The sequence below is a fragment of the Erithacus rubecula genome (assembly GCF_903797595.1).
Source record: "Erithacus rubecula genome assembly, chromosome: 17".
In the NCBI taxonomy this organism is placed as follows: domain Eukaryota; kingdom Metazoa; phylum Chordata; class Aves; order Passeriformes; family Muscicapidae; genus Erithacus; species Erithacus rubecula.
In genome coordinates this window covers 7376105-7402492 of record NC_136669.1, presented here as the reverse complement: position 1 = coordinate 7402492, position 26388 = coordinate 7376105, and the positions used below count along the sequence as shown (strand labels likewise).

At 47.5% G+C, this 26388-nt stretch overlaps 1 protein-coding gene across 1 annotated transcript in view; it reads right to left on the bottom strand.

Annotated features, from left to right (window-relative positions):
* Positions 1-26388, bottom strand: part of LMF1 (lipase maturation factor 1) — a 129484-nt gene that overhangs the window by 10091 nt on the left and 93005 nt on the right. Inside the window, exons 5-7 of the mRNA XM_079320266.1 lie at positions 13430-13598; positions 9644-9797; positions 6555-6738 (exon numbers count right to left, since the gene is read on the bottom strand). Of these exons, the coding sequence (XP_079176392.1) occupies positions 6555-6738; positions 9644-9797; positions 13430-13598 (507 nt within the window). The remainder of the gene's footprint in view (positions 1-6554; positions 6739-9643; positions 9798-13429; positions 13599-26388) is intronic.

The following is a 26388-nucleotide window of genomic DNA, read 5'->3' as shown; positions in this document are numbered from 1 at the left end:
TGGGTCCCTCAACAGCTCTGGGGTGCTGGAGGTGCTCAGGATGGGATTTGGGAAGGTGGGAATCACTTTTGGGAGAGAGGATCTCCCAAAAAGTGCCACAGCAACTGCAGGGATCAAACATCACAAGTGGCACCTCCAGCATCCTGAGACATCCCAGAGCTCTGGATGTTAAAATGATGTTAAACATCATTTCCAGGAGATGAAAATGGGAGATTTGGGAGCTGCTGTGTGAAAGCTGGGAAGCAACAGGAGAATGGAAACAGGAACCAGCAGAATCCCTGAGCTGGAGCTCAGTGGAGGCCCCCAAACCTTCCAAGGCTGACTGAGAACAGGGAGGCTCCAGGAAGGTGGGATCAGCTCCCGTGGTCTCCAAATTGTTAATTAGCAGCTCTGTGCTCAGCAGAGTTGGACTTCTGGTCTGTAAAGTGTTTTTCTTGTAAAATTTACAGCATGTCTGGCCCCAGTGAAGTCTGCAGTGGGAGATTTGAGGCGGGGCTGCCCCTGCCCCCCTTCCCTGGGCTGGGCTAACGACCCTGCTCAACTCATTACTCTGCAAAGTGGAAAAAAAAAGGGAAAAAAGAGTCCAGGAGATCTGGGTTGCACCCAGGGAAGTGTCACTCCAAGGAGGTCCTCTGTGGATTCAGTGGGATCCAGCTCTGGACTGGTCAGGATGGAGGGATCTGAGTGAGCAACACAGAGCCTGAACCATCCAGGGGATTCATTGCAGGAGAAATAATAATCCAGGATAGATGGATTGCTGGGAGGTGGAACAGGCCTGTTTTGGGGTCAATTTTAGGGTTTGGATCTTCAGTGAGCAGGAGAAGCAGCCAGGACTGATCCTGATGGATCCCTGAGCTGCTCCTTCTCCATCCTGACCTGGACCAGACTCCCAGAGCTGCTCCTGCCCTGCCCCAGCTCCACACAGAGCCTGGCTGCACCCACAGGGGAACTGGGGATCCAGGGACTGCACAGCCACTGCAGGAGCACCAGCACTGAGGGACCCTGCAGAGCAGCCAGAAACACAGGGACACAGGGACACAGGGACACAGGGACACAGGGACACAGAGACACAGGGACACAGAGACACAGGGACACAGGGACACAGGGACACAGGGACACAGAATCAGAATCACAGAGTCACAGAACCACAGGGTCACAGAATCATAGAGTCACAGGGACACAGAAACACAGGGACACAGAAACACAGGGTCAATCAGAGAATTACAGAATCAGAATCACAGAGTCACAGAATCACAGAGTCACAGAGTCACAGGGTCACAGAAACAATCAGAGAATCACAGAATCAGAATCACAGAGTCACAGAACCACAGGGTCACAGAAACACAGGGACAGAATCACAGGGACACAGAATCAATCAGAGAATTACAGAATCAGAGTCACAGAATCACAGAATCACAAAATCACAGAATCACAGAATTACTGTGTCGGAATCACACAATCACACAATCTCTGGGCTGGAAGAGACCTCCAAGACCATCAAGTCCAACCCAGCCCCAAAAGCTGAACAAACCCCCAGCACCCAGTGCCACATCCAGTGTTTTGTAAACACACCCAGGGATGGTGACTCCACCACCTCCCAGGCTGACAATTCCAGTATTTCATCACTCTTTCCATAATAAACTTCAGGTACAGCAGAGGGGACTAACAAAGAACTTCAGGCATTTTTTGCTAAGCCCCTCCAAGCTTTGAATTCCTGATGGGTTTCAGCCTCGTGCAGAGCCCAGGCAGACACTTCCCCCACCTCCCATGCCAGTGTCACCCCAAATGCCACTTGGGGGAGGGGATTTGCTCTTTCTCCCAGGCACAGGTGAGGAGCTGAGCATCCCCTCCCCAGCAGTGCTGCCCTGGTGCTTTTGGCACTCTCTGACCTCTCCACTCTGACACTTTTCTAGGGAATAAACACGGTGTTCTCACCTTGAACACACTCATTTGTGTCCAGGAGAATTTAATAACTGCACAGAATGGAAACTCACAGCTCTGCTAAGTCAGGCACCAGAGCAAGGCAGCCACAGTAGCAACCAAACTGCTGATAACAAATTCAAGAGAATGTTATCATCCCAAAAAAACCCATACAAACCCCCTGGTGCTACAGGGAACGTGTTCCCAACTGAAATAATAATAATAAAGAGGCTTTTCCTTGAGCTTTAATTGGTCATTTAATGAAAAAGGACTGGGGATTAGTGTGGTGTTTTATGGAATCTCGGGGCTGGCACGGGCACAGGAGGAGGTCAGGACTAGATGCACATGTGGGAACAGCTGGAGACTTGGCACAGGAGCCCAGGGTTATTATTTCACATGTTTGGGAGCCCTGAGTGGTTTCAGGGCTGCCAGAGGGGCAGGGCAGGTTCCATTTCCCCTGTTATGGGCTGGTTTTGTGTCACAGCTGAGCCACCGTGAATGTGACAGGGGAATTCCACTGTGGGATTTCAGATCCTGGGCATTCTCACCCCATATGCACACTGCTCTTTGCACTGCTCCAGTTAAATACCTTCAGCATTTGCTGTTTAGGGAGTTTGAGCTGTCAGGAGTCAATCCCTGTCCCACAGCAAGGAGGCCACAGTCAATGTCACCCTCTGTTGTTTTATGAAATTCCATCACTTGTTCCATCTCACCATCACTTGTCACCATCCTGCTGGCCAAGGAAGGTCCATTCTGTTGTCCCCAATAACCACATGAAATCATGGAATGGTTTGGGTTGGAAAGGACCCTAAAACTCATCCAGTGCTACCCCTGCCATGGCAGGGACACCTCCCACCACCCCAGGTTGCTCCAAGTCCATCCAGCCTGGCCTTGGACACTGCCAGGGACCCAGGGGCAGCCACAGCTTCTCTGGGAATTCTATCCAGCCCCTCCCCACACTCACAGGGAAGAATTTTTTCCTAATTTCATCCTTTTTTTCTGAGTTTCCCAAAAAGCCGTGTCTTTAGCCCAATGTGAAGTTACTAAAAGCCACCCCCCAATCCATCAGAAAATCCCTGGGAAAGCAGCTGCTCCCCAAAGCAGGCAGGAATAAAAAGCTGCAGGAGAGAGCAGAGCAAGACTTTGGGAATCAGCTCCTCCATCCCACCCACCCAGGGAAAGGCCACACCTGGCACAGCTCCTGTATCACCTCTGGCTGGGGGAAGAAAAGTCCCTTTGTTGCAGAGGGCAGGGTCACAGGACAGGAATCATTCCCCAGGGACAAGGTATTGATCCAGCCAGTGGCACGATAGGATATCAGGCTGCTCTGGGGTTTGGGGCACTTCCCTGGCACTGCTCCTGCTGGAGCTGAGCCACCCTGGAATTCTGCACGGCCACAGGGAGACAATAATCCCAGGGAAAAGGAGGAAAATCCCCTCTGCACGTGGAGCAGAGTGCTGAATGGAAAATGGGACTGAGCTGAGTGTGGGAAGGGGATGGAGGGAGATGGAAAAGGCTGAGCTGGGTACAGGAGCACAAGGCTGAGGGTTGATTACAACACTCACACCTCCTCCTCTGGGCAGACTTTCCCTCTAAGCACCTTCTGGCTGCAGAACTGAGATAACAGGAGGTTCAAATCAAACATTTCACAAAAATATGAACCTGCTTTCTCTGTAAATGGGGTTACTTTTCCTCAGCTCTTTCAGGTCATGCACAAGCTGAAGTTTCCATCACTCTGTTACCACCCAGGGCAGAACCTCAGAGCACCAACCCTGCTCTGCTCTTAGGAAAGCAGCTGAAGGTTTTTTTTATAAATAACCTCATGTCTGGAAAACACACATTGCACCCCAGAGCATCCCAAGCTCTGCTCTATGGCAGGTTTTACATCCAGAGACTTTTGGAGCAGCTTTAAGGAATGAGCCAACAAACACTGGGCTTCAAACCCAATCTGAGGACAGCAACATTTTGTTATTTTGGAGCAGTTATTATTTGATAAGCACCAAAAGGGTGCCTTTGTGTTGGCCATGCAGTCCCCAAACAGAATAAATACCCTTCATGCCTCAATAAGGAAGGAAAAGCCTTTCCTTTTGATTTCTCCTTTTCCACATGGGCAATAAACACCCAACTTTTGTAGAATCCATGACATCCCAGCACCAGCAGAACTGAACAACTCAAAACCCCAAAAGTACAAGAAGTAGTTTGTTTTCTGGTTGTTATTGATCAGTGATGCTGAATCCAGGAATTGGAATGACTTTTGTGCCAGCCCAGCTCAGTGTTGGGCTATTCCTGAAATTCCACCATAAACCAGAAGTCAAATAATTACAGGAGGGTTGGCATCAGTGGCTGGAGCAGAGATAAGCCTTTACCAGGCTCCTGTAAAACCAGGATGTTTCTGCCCTAACACATGCAAGTGTTGAGGGGGGAAAAGTTATTGCTAATGCTTAACCTCAATTTTGTGGGATTAAATCCCATTCTGACATTTCAACCATTATTTCCTCCCTTCTCTGGGGGTGGGGTGCCCCTGGATCAGTGAAAGTGTCCAAGGCCAGGCTGGAAAGTTCATTCCCAGTGAATCCTGCAGCCAATCCAGGCTGGAAAGTTCCTCGGGAATGCCGGGGTCGTTTGTCAAATGCTGATGAGGTGCAAAGAGGAGCCTGTCAGGAGCAGCACCAAGGGATGGGAAATATCCTTCCCCCAGCTCTGGGGCTTTTCCACAGCCTGTCAGAGCTGGGAATGTCAGCCCCATCCCTCGCCACTGCCAGGGAGGTGCAGACACAGCCCTGGAGCCACAGCAGAGCAGTGCCAGAGACATCCCAGGACTCGTGGAGACAAATTAAATCTAATCCAGAGGCTCAACTCGCTGGGGTTTATGGACTCTGTGAACTCCCACAGGGGTTTTGCACAACTCCACAGGCTCCTCCTGGGCTTTCAGCTCCTCTCCTCACCCTTTCTGTCACTCTGGGGTTTCTGTGGCTCTGCAGGACGAGCAGCCCAGGGAGGCAGCTGGCAGCAGACCTGCAGCTCTCAGTGCTCCAGAGGCCATTCCAAACGGGATTTGCTTCCATGCTTAAGCAGGTATTTACATGCCTGAGCATCCCACGCTCACTGCTGTGCCAGAGCAACTTGCCTTCCCACTGCTTTCCACAAATGTTATCCCATTCCCACTGTTTTCCACAAATTATCTCCATTCCCATTGTTTTCCACGAATTATCCCCATTCCTGCTGTTTTCCACACAAGTTATCCCCATTCCCAGTGTCTTCCACAAGTTATCCCCATTCCCACAGGAGTTATTCCCATTCCCACTGTTTTCCACAAATTATCCCCATTCCCCCTGTTCTCCACACTAGTTATCCCCATTCCCACTCTTTTCCATGAGTTATCCCCATTCCCACTGTTTTCAACAAGAGTGGGATGGGATGCAGGGTGACAGGTTCACCCCACAGGAGGGGTGCACCTCCTTCTGGGAAGCTTTTAGAGAATTAAACACTAAAAATGATGGACTAAACACTAACGATGAAATAAACACGAATAATACTGAATGAAGCACTAATAATAATGAATTGAACACTACAAATAATGAATTAAACACAAATAATGTTGGATTTAACAATAAGGATGGAAAGAGGCTGAGTTATTTCCTCTTCCTCCTCCCAGGTACACCAGGACCTGGCACAGCCCACACTCTGCACAGCAGGATTTCTGTCCCATCCTCTTCAGCTTTAAACCTCAGATCCTTTTTATTTTAAACCTTCAGGACATTTCTGCCCTGGGCAAAGCCTTCTTCACACCTCAGACACAACCTTTGCCTGGGGGAGATGATTTCTCCCCACTCAGAGCCCTCCCAAAACACAGCCCTGACTTCAAGCCCCAGCTCCATCCACCCCCTGCACCTTTCCCTAATTCCAGGCACTGCTCCTGGCTGGAGTTTGGACCTTGGCTGTGGTTTTCCTGAGGGATAAGCAGCCCTAATGCAGATTAAATGAAATTCTAGCACTCACAAACCGGCAGGGTAAAAATCCAACCATGGCCCGATGTCACAGCCCAGGAATCCCAAAGGCACCAAAATGAAAATACCACAGGGAAAGCAAACCCAGGGGTTTGGGGCACAGGGAAGAAGATATTCCAGGAGAGGATGCAGGGACAAACAGAAAATCCTGGGATACTCTGAGATGGGTTTTCCTCATGCCACTGCTGTCAGTGAGTTTTGGAAAACCCAGCCCATGTCATGTGGGTAAGATTTGCAAAATAAGCTAAACAAGAATTAACATTCAAATTGCACCCCCACCTTTTTTAATTTCTGGCTGTCACCTGTTTGCTGATATCACATGGGGAAAATATTTAGAAGGACCAATGTCCACGTGTGGGCAGGTGGGGAATGAGAGCTGCTGTCCCCAGGGGTGTCCCCAACAGGGATTCTTGGCACTGCTAAGAAACCTTTAAAAAAACCTCACATAAAACTGCCAAGAGTTTCATTACAGTAGCACAGTCCTTCAGGAATACAACCTTTGTTCTTGCTTTTTAAAAAAAAACTTAATTAACTCAGCCACTGCTTCCAACACTCCCCAGTGATCCCAACACATAGTAAATCCATGGAATTGTTTTTTTTCAGGTCCAAGCTTCCAGAGGCACCTACCTGGAAGGCAGCAAACCACATGAGCCAGTCGAGGCGATAGTGGTAGGGGGAGATGAGGCACGGCCTCCTCCTCAAGTCCCCAGGCTTGCACTTGAACTCAAACTCCTCCCAGACTGCTGTGGGATCGTTGGGATCCAGGCTGGATGTTCCCTGAAGGATCACCTCTGTCCTCTCCTTGGTGATGCTGTGGGGTACAACAGGATGCTGTTATTTGGCTCGAATCCTGGAAAATCATCAAATCACAGAATGGTTTGGGTGGGAAAAACCAACCCAGTTCCAATCCCAACAGCTGCCACTATCCCAGGGTGCTCCAAGCCCTGGCCTTGGGCACTCCCAGGGATCCAGGAGCAGCCACAGTGTTGCTCTCAGACTAGGAATGGTGAATGATACAGCAACACACACTTCCTTCCGAGGCAGAAAGGAGCTGTTTATTAAAAAGCAACTGCACTTTTATAGAATAGATCATGGAACACTTAATAGAAAAAGCTCGTTGGTCCAAGAAAGGCAACACCTCTTGAAAACATGCTTTTACCAAAACACCACACCGCTCTGTGATCAACACCAGGGTTGCAATGCAGGATGTGGCCAGAAATGTGCATTCTATCCCCATCTGTTAAACCAGGTGGGGCAGTGACCCTGATCTCCTGGCACATATCCTCTGCTAATGAGCCATCTTTAAACCAGCTGAGCAATCATCTTTATCTTCCCACAGCCCATCCTCCCTCCAGGAGATATCTCCTGTTAATGGGCCATTGTTTAAAACTGGGTGTGGCAGTGACCCTGATCTCCTGGCACACATTATCTGCTAATGGGCCAGCTTTAAACCAGCTGGGCAATCATCTTTATCTTTCTCATGACCCACCCTTCAGGAGGTATCACCTGTTAATGGGCCACTGTTAAAAACTGGGTGTGGCAGCGATTCTTATCCCCGTGGGAGATATCACCTGTTAATGGGCCATTGTTTAAAACTGGGTGGGGCAGTGACCCTGATCTCCTGGCACACATTATCTGCTAATGGGTCAGCTTTAAGCCAAGTGAGGCAATCATCTTTATCTTCCCACATCCTATCCTCCCTCCAGGAGATATCTCCTGTTAATGGCCATTGAGTCCCAGTGCATGACTGATAAAATTACATCATCCCTCTGGGAGATGCTCCAGTCAGGGGAGGAGCCAAGCCTTTCCTACCCAGATAAAAACTGAGATTTTGGACACCAAGGTACCTTCTTTCCTCTGGATTCCAGAGGAAAACTGGGCCTTTCCACATCATCCCTGCACCTACAGAAGAAAACTGCCCCTTCCACAGGAGGCCCCCAGGGAGGGATGCTCCCAAACTAAGGAATGCTGAGCATCTCCTCTTATAATTGTTCCCTCCATTGAGGAGATCTGTGGGTTCTCCAGCCAAGTTCCATTTTATGCCCTGGGCTGAGTTCTGAGCCTGGCTTAGGGACACCAAATCCCCAATAAAAGAGTGGTCCTACTGTATGATTCCAAACCTGTCAGCTTTCAGGTTCATTAGAAGCTGCAATCCTGCTTTTTTTTGTTTTACACAGGCTGGAGTTACCAACACACCATAGCAGCATTTCAGCACATGCTCTGTAGGGCCTGCTAACTGCTGAGACACAAACCAAAGGCAGCAGAAGAAAAAGGACAACAACCCAAAGAAAACAATCTCCTGGAGCTTCACCACTCCAGCCTTCAAAGAGGTTCAGCGGTTGTTTATCTTTCTCTCAAAAAAAGAGGAAATTTTGGCATTTTCCACAAGTGTTGATGTTTTTAATAATTTTTTTGAAATTTTTTTCTGTCCACAGAAATTTCTGCTGTTTGAAAAATTGAGGAGAATATTCCATTCATTTGATGTGTCCTCAGCACCTCCAGTGCTTGTGATGGGACTCGTTCCTCCCCTTCACTGGGCTGGCCAAACCTTTAACAGCCAAACTGCTTCACCTTCTGCAAAACAGATTTATTTTTATATCTATATTTCTATCTATCTTTCTCTCTTTCTATATTTATTTCTATATTTCTACAGTTACACATTATTTCTATTTCTATTTCTATTTCTATTTCTATTTCTATTTCTATTTCTATTTCTATTTCTATTTCTATTTCTATTTACTGCTGCCTGCTCCTCTAGGGCCTTGGCCAGAGCCCATGCCAGAGCTCTGGAGAACATCCATGGTCACCATGAGCAGGTGGTGGCAAAGCCTGCAGAGAAGTCCAGCCCTGCTGTTGTCCCTGGAATAATCTGATGATGCAGCCCTGATTTTCAGCATTTCCCAGCTGAAAATCAGTCCCCAAAAACCCAGATTTTGATATTTAAAACCCAGCCCAAACTAGTCTGGTTCCAAACATAGCTGGAGATGCTTTCTGTCCATCCCAGCTTGCAGCCCTGAGCAAGGAATTCCTGAGCTGCTGCTGCTGCTGGCCCTGTCCTCCCAAATATTTTTTTTTTGTTTTTGGTTTTGTTTTTTTTTAATACTTTGGTCTCCACCATTTCCTGGAGCAATGAATTTCCCAAGCCACCCATTGGAAAAATCCTCTACCAAGAGCTGTGTGGATCTTTCCAGGAGGGAGAGCAAAGGAGTGCAGGGAAGAGAAGCTCACCAGAAATGAAGAGGGCTGGGGATGGTGAAGATATCCTGGATGAACTCTCCTGTGGATATTTTCATCCTGCTCCTATGGGTATTTTCATCCTGCTCTTACTTTTGCTATGTCGATGGAACGAGCTGACTCATAAACAGCTCACAGAAAATAAATTCAGTGGGAAAGGAACCTGCTCCTTTTCTCCTTCTGCCTCATATAAAGAAAATCCATAAAGTGTTATTAAGTGGAAAAGAACTTGCTCCTTTTTCCTTATTTCTCATTACCAAATAATCCATAAATTGTTATTTAGTGGGAAAGAAACCTGTTCCTTTTTTCCTTATTTCTCATAAACAGATAATCCATAAATTGTAATTTAGTGGGAAAGGAATCTGCTCCTTTTCTCCATGTCTTTCATATTCCAGGAGTGCTGGAAGGATTTCTCTCTGGGTGCCAGGCACACAGGGTGGCTCTGGGATCCCTGCAGAGGGCTCTGGGATGTGCCCAGGTACCTGCCAAAGGCTCCATAGGTGTTGACAATCCTGAGGGGGTTGAAGGAGGTGTTCATGACCTGCCTGGAGCTGAGCAGGTTCAGGATCACTGGGATGCTGAGGTAGGTGATGAGGAGGCCCAGGGAGATGTTCAGCACTCTGCGGACACAGGAGCCTGTGGGGGACAAAACCAGTGCAGAGGGAGGTGATTGCTCTGCTCTGCTCTGCTCTGCTCTGCTCTGCTCTGCTCTGCTCTGCTCTGCTCTGCTCTGCTCCCATCCCATCCCATCCCATCCCATCCCATCCCATCCCATCCCATCCCATCCCATCCCATCCCATCCCATCCCATCCCATCCCATCCATCTCCATATGGACTCAGAATCACAAGTTTTTACACTTTTATAAGTTTTGGTCCATTTCCATCTTGGGGTTAATTGTCCAATTCCAGCTCCAGGTCTCATCCTCCTGGCTTGCTCCCTTCTCTTGCTTTCTGGATAATTGCCCTTGGTTCTCAGGCTGGGAAAGGATTGTTTTGTCTAACTAAGCTGTGAGGAGAACTTGCTAACACTTAATATGGAGTTCAGAGTCACACAGTAATGCAGTGCAGAATATGAAAAATATAAAAGCTAAAGCTTCAAGCATCACCCAGGCTGACAAACCCAGCCTAACCACCCCGACCTTGGCACTATCGCTGCTGGGATCTGCCTTTCTCTAAACAGTCTGAGCAAGGGCTAAAGTGAAAAATGTCTAAAATGTGACATCAATCATGGCCTTAATACCAGGGGAAAAACCACAGCTGGCACCTGCACCTTGCTGGGGATCAGCCTCGGGTTTTGTGGAGTTCTGCTGCCCCATCCTGAGGGTTTTCCTGCTGCAAAGCCCCAGTTCCCCACTGCTGGAGGGGATGTGTGTGGCTGTGGGGTTGCAGGAGCAGCTTGGGGCTGGGCTGGACCCCAGGCCACCATCACACAAACAAGCAGAGGGGACCCCCAGGGGCTGCATCCCTCACGGCCTCTCCCATTTATTTAACATCAACAGCCCAAGGATCACATTCAAAGCAATTGTGTGCAGCTTTCCCCTCATCTCTGCGGGAGAGGGATGTTTATTTGAACCTCTCTCAGAAGCTATTAATAATTGTTTAGTCTGAGAACATTGCTGGGGAATCGTTTGGATCAGGCCTTCCATCATCCCTGTGCTGCTGCCTACGAGCTTTGGGGTGTTTTTTATTTTTTTTTTTAAGATGGGCTGAATTTCTTCCCCTTTAATTCAAGTGCAGGTACAGGCACAGAATCTCACAGAGCCTTTCCTCACCCCTGTGCTGCTGCCTACGAGCTTTGGGGTGTTTTTTTGGGTTTGTTTTTAAGGGACTGAATTTCTTCCCCTTTAATTCAAGTGCAGGTAGATGCACAGAGTCTCACAGAGCCTTTCCTCACCCCCTGTGCTGCTGCCTATGAGGTTTGGGGTGTGTTTGGGTTTTTTTTTTTAAAGATGGGATTAATTCCTTCCCCTTTAATTCAAGAGCAGGTAGAGGCACAGAGCCTCACTCAGTCCATGGCCATGCAGGGACTGCTCATCCTTCAGCCACTCAATCAGAGAGAAAAAAGGAGTTAGTTCAGGGGAAAAAAAATAACCTGGATGGCAAAGATGGAGTAAAATGTGAGGAAAGGAGCCAGTGGGGTCAGGATGGGAATGGATCAGTAGGAATCAAACACTTCAAGGATTGGCCTCAGAAAATCAGGACATGCTGGGGACCCTCCTGTCTGCTCTGGTGGCCCAGGAGGGCTCCTCTGAGCCTCATCAGCACCAGCTCAACAGCCCCTGCTTCCTCACCAGAGAAAACAGGCAGGAAATTCACATTCTGGGCTATTAGAGACACCCCACCCCTCCTGGGGGTGGGATACTGCAGTGGGATGTACAATCCTCCTTGCCTGGACACCCTGGCTCGGCCAGACTTTCTGGAGAACATCACAGAAAAGGTGCAAGTTCCTCCAAACAGGATCTGCCTCCCCCTCACAGTGACTCCCTTTGGCCTCTCCTCCCAAAAAGAAGCTGCAGCCTCAGTGTTGTTTGGGGTTGGAGACATAAACAGAGGTGGGAGAAAAGTTTGAGAGACTTTCACAGCCTCTAAAGCAAAGCTCCAGCAGAGGAAAAGCTGATAAAGATTTATTCCAGCAAAATATGTGAAATAAAAGATGAAATTTAACGAAGCTGCACTGCTGGAACTCCCGTTTTTGGTTAATAAGCTGCTTCTTGGTAGAAAAGCCTGGAGACAGATGCTGCCTCTTGTTGACATTTTTCCTTCCTCTGACAGATGTTTGGGATATTTAACCCCAGCAGCTGTGATTGTTGTTGATATTACAGGCAATTTGTTGCTTATATGCGGTTTATAAAAATGCTGCAAACACCACTCTCCATCTGTTCTGCAGCCTCATGAGAAACATCCCAGGGCTGCTTCTTCTGGATCAGGGCAGCTTGGGAAGGGGGAATCAGCCACCTTGAGCTGTTTTTTTTTTTTTTCTTTTTGGTTACAATCTCCCTTGCATTTGCTTTTTCACGTTTGTGGGCTGAACAGGAGTTCTTTTTCTCCCTGGCTTGGGGAATTCTCTCCCCACCATGATGGTGGCCACCAGCAGCTGCTCCTTCCACCAGCCCAGGCTGCTCCAAGCCCTGTCCAGCCTGGACTTGGACATTTCCAGGGATCCAGGGGCAGCCACAGCTTCTCTGGGAATCTGTGCCAGGGCTCCCCACCCTCAGAGACAGGAATTCCTTCCCAATATTCCACCTATCCCAGGAGGGTTTTTTTATTAAAGCCCAGTATTAATCATGGTAACTGGGGAGGAGCTCTGAGGTTATAAAACCTTATTAACGTGCAGGCAGTTCAGAGCCATCCCCTGTGTCCTGCCCCTCCACCCCTTGTCCCAAGTCCCTCTCCAGCTCTCCTGATCCCTCTTTAGGAACTGGAAAGGCCTCTAAGGTCTCTCTGGAACCTTCTCTTCACCATGCCTTGAAGGAGGGCAAGTGAAAAAATAGCTTCTAACCCCACCTCAAGTCCCACTGGGTGTTTCATCCTTGACTTTAAACAGTCGAAAATAAGAATAAAAAAAATTAAAACCACCCTGAAATTAAATAATTCTACTCCACATTCTTATTTTGTGTTTGAGCCACTGGGGGCAGAGCAAGGACTGACTTTGAGGAGCTGCAGGACTCGCTGTGAATTGATCCTGCCGAGAACATGTCCCAGATTAAATTTCCCCAAGGCAATGTCCCCAAGGCAGTGTCCCCATGGCAATGCCCCCATAGCTGTGTCCCCATAGCTGTGTCCCCATAGCTGTGTCCCCATAGCAATGCCCCCATAGCAATGTCCCCATGGCAATGCCCCCATGGCAATGCCCCCATAGCAATGTCCCCATAGCTGTGTCCCCATAGCAATACCCCCATAGCAATGTCCCCATAGCAATGTCCCCATAGCTGTGTCCCCATAGCAATACCCCCATAGCAATGTCCCCAAGGCAGTGTCCCCATGGCAATGCCCCCATAGCAATGTCCCCATGTCAATGCCCCCATGGCAATGCCCCCATAGCAATGCCCCCATGTCAATGCCCCCATGGCAATGCCCCCATAGCAATGCCCCCATAGCAATGTCCCCATGGCACTGTCCCCATGTCAATGCCCCCATGGCAAAGTCCCCACAGACCCTCCCGAACCAACCACCACCCTGACACCACGAGCTCCTTTTGCCCAGAGATGAGCAGAGCTCTGGAGGCAGCCCAGCAGAGGCCCACTCCCCTCTGTCTGGGAATAACTCACCCAGGGACACCCCCCGTGGCCCCTGCCCCCGGAGCTGCAGCCGCGCCGCGCGGTGCCGGAGCCCCGGGCCAAAGAGCAGCCCCAGGCTGGCGTCGTCAAAGCAGGCCATGCTGGGCACCATGGTCAGCCAGTTCAGGAAACTCAGGTTCCCACTGAGGATCAGCAGCACCTGCACGGGAAACGAGCAAGGAGAAGAGCGTTGGGACTCATGAAACGTCAACGAGAACGTGGTGATGGATGTCAGCATCCCAAGATGGATTTTGGGATCCCAAGATGGATTTCAGCATCCCAAGACAGATTTTAACATCCCAAGATGGATTTTGGGATCCCAAGATGGATCTTAGAATCCCAATATGGATTTTAGGATTCCAAAATGGATTTCAGCATTCCAAGATGCATTTTAACATCCCAGGATGGATTTTAGTGTGCCAAGAAGGATCTTAACATCCCAAGATTGATATCAGCATCCCAAGATAGATTTTAGCATCCCCAGATGGATTTTAACATTCCAAGATGGATTTTGGGATCCCAAGATGGATTCCAGCATCCTAAGATGCATTTTAACATCCTAAGATGGATTTCAGCATTCCCAGGTGGACCTTAGGATCCCAAGACGAATTTTAACATCCCAAGATGGATTTCAGCATCCCAATGCGTAGCTCGCTGATCTTCCGAGATGGCAAAGCTTTCCTGGAGCCCAGGATCAGCCAAAATCTGTGCCCCTGGTTCACAGTGTGTGCTCTGCCTGTGCTTTCAGCAGGAGGGATCAGCCAGGGGACAGAGTGACTTGATTTCCACAAAGACTGGATTTCCAAAGTGACTTGATTGCCAGCAATAACTTGATTTCCACAGTGCCTTGATTTCCACTGTATTTTGATTTCCAAAGTGACTCAATTTCTATTGTGACTAGATTTCCATTGTGACTTGATTTCCAAAGTGACTCAATTTACACTGAGCCTTGATTTCCATTGTGACTCAATTTCCGAAGTGACCTGATTGCCACAATAACTTGATTTACAAAGTGGCTGGATTTCCACAGTGCCTTGATTTCCATTGTCTTGATTTTCATAGTGACTTGATGGCCAAAGTCACTTGATTTCCACAGTGCCTTGATTTCCAAAGTGACTCAATTTCTGTTGTGTCTCGATTTCCATTGTGTCTTGATTCCCATAGTGACTGGATTTCCAAAGTGATTTGATTGCCACAATAACTTGATTTCCAAAGTGACTGGATTTCTGTGGTGCTCCCACAGGAATCCCCCCCTTCCTCCTTATTCTGAGGGATCCGTGACAGCAACGCTCCTGAAACCCTTCAGGAGGAAATCTTGGAACTTCCAATTAAAGAGCAGCATTAAATATAGAAGTGTGTGTTTTAAGAGGCGATATTTTGTTTTAATTTTAGCTTTTATTGGCTGTTTAGGAGAATTTCTTGCATGTGGTCTCCCAAAATCCTACTCCACAGTACAAACATCAAGAACACGGGGACAGTTTCAGCCTCAGGACTTTCAGCCAGGGTTCTGATTAAAAAAATCCATGTTTTCTCATTAAAAATGACAACAAATAAATGCTAAGAATGTGTGATTTCATATTTTATATGACTGGCAGCATGGTTTCTGACACGGTGATTTGCAAGTTACAAGTTTTAAAACCCCAGCAGGACTCTTCAGAAAGTCACAGATTGTTAAAAAAAGGAGAGCTCTGACCAATCACAGCAAGGAACAAAAACCCTAACTATTATTTCGTTAAAAAAATAATAATTTATGCTGAGTTGGATAATTAAGAGGAAAAAAAAAGTGATTTCTATCTGAATTCCAGACACATGTTGGGTCCTGGAAGGGAACATGTTACAGTGGAGGTTTGGGGCTCACCCCATGACCTGAATGTGATTTAGCTCCATGCATATTAATCAGCCTGGCTTCATTATTACACCTCTCACTTGGGGAACTCTGCTCCTGTTCCGAGGTGATTTTGCCTTGTGCAGTTGCAGTTTGTTAAGAAAATCCTTCTGTGCTTTGCCACTTGTGGTTCCCAGCTCTGCAGGAGCCCCTGGGTGGTCCATAGGAGGAATTTTTTTTTTTTTTTTTTTTTTTTTTTTTTCAGGAGTGATTCACCTCTCTTTATAGCTTGGAAGTCAGGAGCTGGAGCTCTTATTTCCAGCAGCCCTGAAAAATCAGGGGGATTCAAAAATAACACGAGTTTGGTATTTTCAGGGTGGAACTGCGGGGCTGACACGTTTTTAATTTCAGTGCTTCTGGCTGAGGCTCGGAGCTCGTTCCAGCTCCTGCTCACCCAGGGGCTGATGGAACCATGGACCCCTCGGATCTGGAAGCACAAACCTCCAAGGAATTCCTGCATCAAAGCCAAAAAAAGGGATTTGCCAAACATGCTGAGGGGTGCTGTCCCAGCAAGTGGCTGTACTGAGTGAGTTTTTTGTTATTTCACCATCGTTATCATGGAACGGTTTGGGTGGGAAGGGACCTTAAACTCATCCACTTCCACCCCAAAACCTTCCACTATCCCAGGGTGCTGCTGTCCAGTCCGGCCTTGGACACTTCCAGCTTCTCTGGGAATCTGTGCCACCTTCACAGGGAAGATTTCCTGCCCCAAATCCCACTAGCCCTGATCTCTGTCCATGTGAAGCCATTCCCTGTGTCCTGTCCCTCCATCCCCTGTCCCCAGTCCCTCTCCAGCTCTCCTGGAGCCCCTTTAGACTCTGGAAGGGGCTCTGAAGTTTCCTTGGAGCTTTTCTTCTCCAGATGAACACCTCCAGCTCTCCCAGCCTGGCTCCAGAGGGGCTCCAGCCCTTGGAGCATCCCTGGGGCTCCTCTGGATTTGCTCCAGCAGCTCCATGTCCTGATGCTGGTGGCAGATCCAGGTGAGAGTCACCAGAGCAGAGCAGAAGGATGGATGAGTTCAAGGCATCAAGGGTGAAGCTGAGCCCACAGGAGCAGCATCTCCCAGGATTTAGGGATCCCCTGCCATCCAAACCTTGGCAGATATTTCCCCAAATCCTGCCTTTGGAGCTTCCATGCTCTGCTCCCTCAGTGCTGACTCCAGTTGGGATGTTCAGTTCAGGATGGATTTCCCAGGGCAGATCCCTGCTGGAAGAGCACAGGGAGCTTCCCTGATCCTTCACCAGCTGAGGAGGGAGAATTCATCCCCACTTCCCACAGCAATTCCAGCCTTTGGCTCACATCACCTGGACTCTTCCATGCTCCAACCACCACCAAACCCCAGCTGAATCTCCATCCCCATCCATCCCCATCCATCCTCAGCCCTGATTTCTGCTCCCAAAGTGTCTTTCCCTTGCTGGACAATATTGAAACTCCCAATTACACCAACCAGATGGGATCAACCCCTGTGGTGATCGGGAGAAATTTTTTATTAAAGCCCAGTATTAATCATGGTAATTGGGGAGGAACTTTGAGGTTATAAAACTACAGCATGTCTAATGAGCGAGCTCCTTCTAGGAGGAACTGAGGGTTTTAATCTAATAATGTCACTTTTATGGATTATGACTGGAGTTTTATGAAGTGTGATATGAAATACAGTGGATTCATGGCTCTCGCTGGATTAATTTGGAAAAGTAGTTTTCCTGGTTCTAGGCCCAAAACCAATTATTCCTCACATTTCTGTCCCTGCCCCGTTACCAAACCCTTCTGTCAGAAAATGGGCACCTCCAGCCGTAACTTTTTTACAGGTTGGGCTTCTTTGTTTGGCCTGGGTTTGCTTTTTTTTTTTTTGTCTTTTTTGAAATCCCAGATTGTTACAAACATCCAGTAGGCAGAGGAAGCTCAAATTCCATGGCACAGGCTGGAAATTTGTCCAGGAGGGACAAAAACAAACTGGAAACTCTTAAACACAGGTAAGGGCTACCTGGAGCTTGTCCTAAGCATGGGGACAGGATCACCTCATTGGGGATTCCTGATATTGAGCTTTGGCACAGAAAAAGCAAAATTGGCAAGTCTGGAAGGACTATAAATCATTTAAAGGGAAAAAGGAGACCTCAAGAACCATCCAGTCCTTCCTGCTGCCTCAAAGTAGAGTTTAAAAGTCAAAGTAGAGTCTCTGCCTGCACTGGAGTGTATTTGTTAAGCTAGAAAAATACTCATATATGTAGTTTTCCCCCAAAATTTATCACAAACACAGATTTTTTAAAATTGCCATTAAATAGCAACAATAATTTTTAATTTTCCCCCACTATGAATTTAATTTCTTGTTAACTCTGTAATTGGCTATTTGTATGAAGATTTAATCTCTGCTGTTCAGTGTGGAGAAAAACAGGTAAATAATCACCTCTGTCTAGACAGGAGATGGTTTTGTGAATCCCAGAGAAACTCAGGGAACTATTGGAAGCACCAGGAGAAAGGGGAGCAGGTCTGCTTGGACACAACAACCATGGACACAGAAATGCACAATCTTCACTAAAACCCTTCCTTGTCTGAGTCAGGCTTTGAAACATTACAAATTGCACTTTTTTGGGGGGGGTTTCAATTCCAGGTGTAAAGAAGGACTAAATCCTTCCCATTGCTGTCACACACCCCACATTTAGGTTTGATCTGAACGTGCAGCAGTGGAAGTGTCTCCTCCAAACTGGTTTTTAATTTGTTCCTGTATGAGCCAGCTACTGGAGTTCCCACAGATTGTGGGTTGGAAGGGTTTAAAATCTCACCAGTTTCACCCCTTTGCCTTCCACTATCCCAGGTTGCTCCAAGGCATATCCAGCCTGGCTTGGACACTTCCAGAGATCCAGGGGTTTCTCTGGGAATCTGTTCCACCATCCTCACAGGGAGGAATTTTTTCCAAATCCGAGCCAGGTTGTTAAAACTGCACCCCTTGCAGACACCCCAGCAGGACCCTGCTCCCTCTGGCACACAGCAAGGATTGGTGACATCCCATGAGCAGCACAAAACTCCACAGGAGCTGCTGGAAAAACATGCCAGGATCCACCCCTGGGCTGGGGGGCTGCAGGAGCAGGCCTGGGTTCCTTCACTCTGCACTCGTGCTGATGAGCTCATTCCAGCCATAAAGTCCAACAGCTCCTTAAAAAAGTCCCTGCATCCATTAATGCTCCAGGTGCTCCTCTGGGCAGCCCCATCCTGCTCATTAAAATGGCTTTTATGGCACGTGCAGAGCTGAGGTCCAGCACAAGGGCTCTGCTCCACGTGTCTCCACGTGGGGATCTTGGGAAGAGCATTCCTTGCCCTCCAGCTGCCTCCTCCACAGACAGCAGCTTGGGATGGTTGGTTTTTTTTCCCAGTCAGAAGTTGTGGATTCATTAAAATACAAATAAAAGGTCAGGCTCAGCTCTGAGCACTTTGCCCAAGTTCTGCTTCATGTGACACCTTCCACTAGACCAAGTTGCTCCAAGCTCCATCCAACACGTCCACATCAATTTTGCAACCAACTGATTGTAAAAAATTATTTAATTATGTTTTTTTCATTTGTCAGCACAACTTTAGGTCTTTCTGAAGTGCAAAGTTTTGATTAATTTTTGCTTGTTTTGGTTAAGGCCAGCAGATGGTTTGTGATATCAAAATCAGCTTCCTTCCTGAAGAGTGAGGAATGCACACATCGACTTTTTTTCACAGCTCCCTTTCAAACCACTTTCAAATTGGGGTGAGACACCCAGGAAACAACTTCAAAAAAATAATCCCAAATATTCTGGATGGCACTGGTAGGACTGGGCAATTCCTGCAAGTTGTTCTGGAAGCATTTTGCTCCAGGATTTTTTTATTTTCCCTCTCTGCTGAGCTCTGCTCCATGCTCGGATATTAAGACATCATAAGAAAAATTCCAGCACAGCAATGAATCATTAACTGTCACTGTTCTCCAGAAGGTGCAAATTTAGGGTTATAAAACTGTCAAAACCCTAAACAGTTACCAGGGGGGGCTGTGCCCTTGGCTGGATGTGCCTCTGGAAGGGGATGGAGACAAATCCTGTGGGAGCTGTGGGATGCAGAGCCTCAGGAACAGCCAGGGCACAACCATGGCAGAGCCCAGCCCTGGGGGGATGCCAAGAGGGGCTGGGGGATTGTCCCTGTGACCCCCTGGGGTGGGTGGAATCATGGAATTATTGAGGTTGGAATCATGGAATTATTGAGGTTGGAATTGTGGAATTACTGAGGTTGGAATAATGGAATTATTGAGGTTGGAATAATGGAATTATTGAGGTTGGAATCGTGGAATCATTGAAGTTAGAATCATGGAATAATAGAGCTGGAATCATGGAATTGTTGAGGTTGAGATCATGGAATTGTTGAGGTCAGAATCATGGAATGTTGATGTTGGGATCATGGAATTATTAAGGTTAGGATCATGGAATTGTTGATCCTTGGATCATTGAATCCAACCATTTCCCCACCCCAACCAAAGCCACCACTGACCCCAAGTGTCCCCAAGTGCCACCTCCCCATGGCTTTGAAATCCCTCCAGGCCTGGGGATTCTCCCTGCACAGCCCTTTCCATGAAGGAATTCCTCCCTCATTTCCAACCACGTGAAAACCAAAACCAAAAGCAGAGCTCACTCACTCAAGGGGTGAAATGAGGGCTCTCTAGTTCTAAACAGCAGCCAGGATGAGAAATTCCACCCCAAGCATTCCCAGCACCTTGGTCCATCCCAAAATTTCCAGGCATGCAGTTTTTGGGGGATGGAACCAACCCTCAGCTCCATGGGGTCTTTCCCACCAGCTTCAGCAAGGACCAACTCTGGGCTTGGGGAAAGCACAAAAACCATTTTCATTTTGACATTTGTGCTGCAGAGCCAGGATTATCCCCTAATACCAATACACACAGGAAAAGAAGGATTCAGGAAAAATGTTTTCCTGTAGAAATAATCCAGATCTGAGGTTTAATTATAGCCTGGAATGGGCTGTCAATAGGCACCAATCAATAACTCCATTACACAGAACTCCCTTGTAATTAATGCTGGATGATTACTGAGTGAGCAGTAATAAAGTGGAACACCACCAAGAGAAGAAAGTGAAAGCCTTTTCCAGAATATCCTCCTCCCTACTAATTAGGACATTTTTCACCAGGAGATGTGTGGGTTCAAAATTCCCTGTGTGAGAAATGATGTGAATTAAACCCTGCTGTCAAATCCTGGATCAGCCCAAAGTCACATGGAACTGTTTATGTTCCTTGATTGAAGGAATGCTAAAACACTTCTGGCAAAAATGCTTCCATTCCCTTTCCCCATCCAGGCACTGCAGGCTCCTTTGAAATTCACTTTTTCTGCAATATTTAGAGGTATTTAACAATTGCCAAAGTCAGAGCAAACTTTTTGGGAAGGAGAGAAGGAGAACACATGAAAAAAAAAAAATCTATTCTGATAGCAAACATCTTCTCTAGTCCAGATCTTGGTAAAATTTGGATGAAATTGGTATTAAAGACAGAATATGGGTAAAACAATGTTCTGGGGAATAAATATTGATGGGAATGATGAGTATGGCCAATCTCAGACAGTCCTGGCACAGGAAAATGGGAAAACTGTGTCACAATCCCCTTCCAGAAGAATTCACATCCAAGGTTTTGGTTTCACCAGTTGTGGAGACATCTGCAACAGCTGGACTGGGACTCTGCTCCCCAAATTCAAGCCCAGCACGGATTCAAACCCATCTCTGCCTTTTCAAGCTAAGAGGAAAGGACGTGAGCACATCCACAGGCATGGGGAAAACTCAAGGAAAAAGTCCAGGATGTCACATCTGATCAGCCTGACACCAGCCTGGAACACACTGGTGGCCTCCCTGATTTGGATCTTTCTGCAGCTCCTTTCCTTGCCTGGTTAAATCCATAATTTTGGGTAACTTTAAGCTCTCAGCAACATCTGCAGTGAAACATTTCACTTGGGTTGGCTACTCAGTGTCACTGAAGCCAAGGCTGGGTGAGTTTCCAGCTCTGGGATGACCTGGATTTTTCCAGTAAACCAAGAGCACATTTTGGGGAGCTGAGCCCTGAGCCCTGAGCCCGTGGGGATGGAGAAATGGGAAACACTTGTGGCTGAAAACACAAAACCAGGAAAACCCAGCCTGGTGCTGTGTTTGGGGCTGGGCAGCATTTGATTTTAATAAAGCCAGGCTGCAAAAGCCTGGAGGATAAAAAAAAAGTGAAGGACTGGATGTAAAAATTTTATGGAAATGCTAAAAAAAAAAAGAGGAGAAATGTGAAGGAAGGGCAGAACAGCCACTGTGCCTCAGCATCTCTGCAGCAAGGCACCAGCTCTGTCCCAAATCCTTCCCTCAGCTGTGCTGGAAAATGGCTTCATAAATAAATAAATACATTTCAATTTATTGAATTAAATTTATCCTGTGATAAATAGGGAATCAAGGAATATCCTGAGCTGGGAGAGACCCACAAGGATAATTCCTTGGTGAGGATCTGCCACAGATTCCCAGAGAATTTGTGGCTGCTCCAATCCTGGAGGTGTCCAAGGCCAGATTAGACAGGTCACCCTGGGATAGGGAAAATGTCCCTGCCCATGGCAGGGCTTGGGAATGGTCACTGAGGTCCCTTCCAGCCCAAATCATTCCAGGATTCTGGGATTCCAAGCCCAGCTCCTGGTTGTAACCACCCAGCTCACTGACTCACATTTAAATTACAAAATGCCCACCCACTGGACATGGAGCCCTTGTTAAATTTTCTGAGGTCAAAAGAAGAAAAAGCAGGAAGAACAAGAATTTTCCCTTTTTCCTTCCATCCCAGATGGCAGCTTAGCAATCCCTGAGCTGTCAGAGGTGGGGACTAAATAAATAGCAAATGAAATGTACCCTGGGCAAAACCAGAGATGCTTGAGAAAACACAAAATGTGTTAAAAATCACATTTTTATGCTGCCATCTGCAGCAGTTTCTTTTCAGCCTTACTCATAATTCCAGTTACAATGGGAGTGAGGTGTAAATTATGAAATTATTTTTTAAAAAAAGAGGTTTTTCAGTTTTTTCCTTCCCTGAACAGTTGGTTCTCTGTGGGGCAAAATGATGCTGGGATGGAGGCAGAGAAAATCATGAGAGATGGGGATGTTCATTGCTCCAGGCCTGCTGGGGGAGCTTGTATTTTATTTATTTGGATTTATTTACTTGTAGGGATCTGAAAGAAACCTCCAACACAGGGATGGATGGAGTCTGTTCAGCACTAGATAGGAACAGAAGCCAAAAGAAACCCAAATCCTGATTTAAACTTTGCAGAGGAAGACAAGGTGCTCCAAAGGGACGGGATTTAATAAACTCCATTTATCTCTGAGCCTGCTGCCTGCACAAACGAGGATTTCAGGCTGCCTGAGGAGCCTGGCTCCTCCTGGGAGCTGTGAAGATCCCATCCATCAGGAGATGAGTGCAGTGGGTATTTCCTGGTAGCCTCCTCCTGCTTTTCCCAGCCCGGATTTGGCCCGTGGCAGACGGGATCACATGAGCTGCGGATCCCGGAGGACGCAGGGGAGGAAGCAGAAAATGCCACCCACTTGTAAGGTCACAGCTGCAAGATCCCTGCACTGATGGCTTACATATGAGAGGAGCCTTGGAAGAGAAATAAAAATATTCCAGGCTGGATATTCCAGGCAGAGCTGTCACCAGAGGGGGGGATGCTGCCCTGACAAACCCCAGGGGCAGCTGTGCTGTTATCAGGGAAAGATGCTCCCCTGGAAAAATGCTGCCCAGCTTTTCCAGCTCCAAGGAATCTGCAGCAGAGGATGAAGTGCAGCTGCCTGTCCTGTGCTCTCCACACTGACTCATCCCACAAAACCCAAGGGCATCCACATCAGCCATGGGGCTGGCTTTCAAAGGTTACTCATTATTCACCCACAAACTGGGTTTGTCAACAGAGGGGAACAGCAAAAAAATAATCCACCATTGCCTCATCCTGTGATTCCAACAGGCTCGTGGATAAGGAGCTCCTCTGAGCCAGGTGCCAGAGGGACAGAGAGAGGGAATGAGACCCCAGGGCAGCAGAATGTGCCAGGCACTGCCTGGTGCTGCTGGAGGAGCACTGGGAAGGCACTGATGAGAAGGAGCAGGGATCTGAATGTTCCCAGGCTGCTGAGCTGGGGAAAGATGAAGGGAGGTGGAAGAAGATGCAGAGAACTGAGAGGGGGGGAAATGCAGAGAGTTGGGAAAATGCAGGGGGCCAGGGAAAGCTGCAGGGAGCAGGGGAAAGATTCAGGGAGCTGGGAAAGATGCAAGGAGCCAGGAAAAGATGCAGAAATCTTGGCTGCTCCAGTTTTCCTGCCCCATCCCCACAGTGCTCAGAGCTTTGGCCATGTGTGCACAGCCAGTGCCAGGTCAGGACATGGATCAGGAGCAGGACAGAGGCACCTGGAGAGGTGAGAGTGGATGTGCCCAGGTGTCCTGGATGGATTGTGCAAGAGGAATGTGCTCAGCAAGGTCCTGTTGGGTGAGCATCTCCATCCTAGACCCTCAGGCCATGGATTTTTTTCTGTCTGGCTTTGGAGATTAATTTCTCCTGACAGCAAGGAGGAACCCTGAAGGTTTCTGCAAACCAAACTGTTCAGGAGCCAAAGGCAGAGCTGGGGCCAGCATGGGCTGGGAGCAGCAATCCCAGAGCTGCAGAATTCCCTGCTGGAGCACAGGCTGTGCCACAAGGCACTCACACCCCATCTGAGCCTGCAAATGTCACCCCAGACAGCACAGAGGCAAATTGCAGCTGTGCCCAGGATTGTCCAGCCAGGTGTTGCCCAGCTGTGGCCACATCTGCTCCTCCCTGGTGCCTTGTGGTGGGGCCACCTGGGGCACTGCCAGCAGGGAACAGCAGTGGGGACAGCCCAGGTGACAAAGGGGCTGCCACGGGTCCAGTCAGAGCCTTTGGGACCAGCCTGGAGGTGTCTCCTGTCCTGAGGAGCCTCAGGGCTCCTTGTCCTGCACAGGGAATGGTTGGGAGTGTTGGTGGAGGGATTGTGACACTGGCTCTCCCCTGGTGCAGCATCACCAAGGGCTGTGCCAGCTCAGGGTGCAGGAGAGGGACAGCAGGAGCAGCAGTGGGACACAGCAGAGCCACCTGAGCCCCAGGCAGCCACCCACCTGAGCCACCTCAGCTTTGGGACATCCTTAACCTGTCAGCCCCACCCACAGAAATCCAAACATCCCCAAACACAACCACTTTTCCCACCTTGCCTGTACTTTCAATAAAAATACAGGATATTTTGGCTGGAGGTTTGCACTCAGGAGCGACTGCAGGGGAGGAGAAGCAGCAGGAGAAGCAGCAGAAGCACAAGAACATCCCTGGAACAATTTCCAGCCAGGACATCTCCAAGGGCAGCCCAGGGAAGGCACCACCAGCACTCTTATCACAGCAGTGGCTGTGTGCAGTATTTCATTTGGCACCCTTTGGAGCTCTCATAATCTTTTCCTTTATGATTAATATTAAACAAGTCATATTCCTTATGGAATTTCCTAACCCTGTCTGTTTATATTTTTCTCTACATCAGAGTTAATATTTTAAGATTGCCTCTTTTTTTTTTCGCTCTTTTATTTCACGTTCATCTGTTTTTCCTCATTTTATAAATCAGGTTTCTTGTTTAGTAGTCATGACAACATCTGCCTGTGGTGGTTACACCACAGCCTGGGGTTTTTTATTTTCTTTTCTCCCCCCAAAGCTGCCTAAGAGAGAGAGAATAAAAAAATCCTTTAAATAAATAAAAGCATAAAATGAAAGGGGCAAGTTGGGAAGCACCTCCTCCTCCTTTCCCTCCAATGACCCACTTCAACAAGACTTCCCAGCATGGTGGGTGAGGACTCATTTGGCTTTAATCCTGCAAAGTCTTATCCACTTAGTTCACTTCAATGGGAATACTCTGAGCACATGGAGTCAAGCACATATGAAAGTCTTTAAAACCTTGAGGTCTGGGCCTGAGAGGCACAAAAAAGCCAAAAGCTGGAGCTGCATTTTCCTTCTGGGCGTTGAGGGCTGGGGTGGGCTGGGGTGGGATGGTGCTGCTCCCAAGGGGAGGATGGGGTCACTTCCAGGAGATGCTGGAGTTCAACATCATCTTCTCAGCATGGACCACCATGAATCCAGGCAGCACAGCCACCCCATGGCTTTGGCATTCCCAAAAATCCCAGTGGCTGGAGGCAGCAGGACCAACCTTCACACCCTCATTTCAATTCAACCCTGGAGATCAGGCAGAGGGATTGCAAAGCATCCCATCCCCACGTGCATCTTTAAGATCTAGGGAATATTAAGACATGAATTTTTCCCCCCTAAATTCAATGTTTCAGGATGTTGGGCACCAGTAGCCTAGAGGGAATTTTTCCTTTTGGGAAAAAAAGGAGTGTTTGATTTCAGATTTTCTCCCAAATTGTGGATCTGTGGCAGATCCATCTGTGTGGGAGATACAGGATTTTTGGACTCTAAATTAATATGATTCTGTAGAAGTTGATTTATTATTTATTTTTTAGTTTTAATTATATTTTTTAAGATTATTTTTTATGTGATTAAGTATTTTTGATTGGTGTTTTTATGTTGTTTACACATTTTGCACGAGTTTTTTAGGTATGATGATTAGTGGTTGTTTAAAACTACTTTTATTTTGGCTTTTTTAACTTTGGTATTTTGCTTTTTAGGGTTTTTTTTTTCTTTTTTTAAATATAATTTATGTTTTAGTGGCTTTGAAGGGTTTTAACAAATGAAAAGTATTTAATATTTGAATATTTTAAAATACTTAAAAATGGTTTATCTTGTGTACTTGTTATAAATATTGGTTTAAACTGAGAATTATACAGAAAAACAAAGGAATACACAGAAAATCAGTTAAGTGTGTGAAGAAATAGTAAAATATGTAAAAAAAACAACTAGGCAGCAAAATATGGAGAAAACCAGCTAAGTATCATTTAGTTGGTGCACACAATACAGAGCACAGCTTGGACTTGTCCAACTTATTTAGTATTACTGCACATGTGCCCATGGAAAACCACCACAAAAATTCCAGGGGTGTTTCTAGAGAGCCAGGAACACTG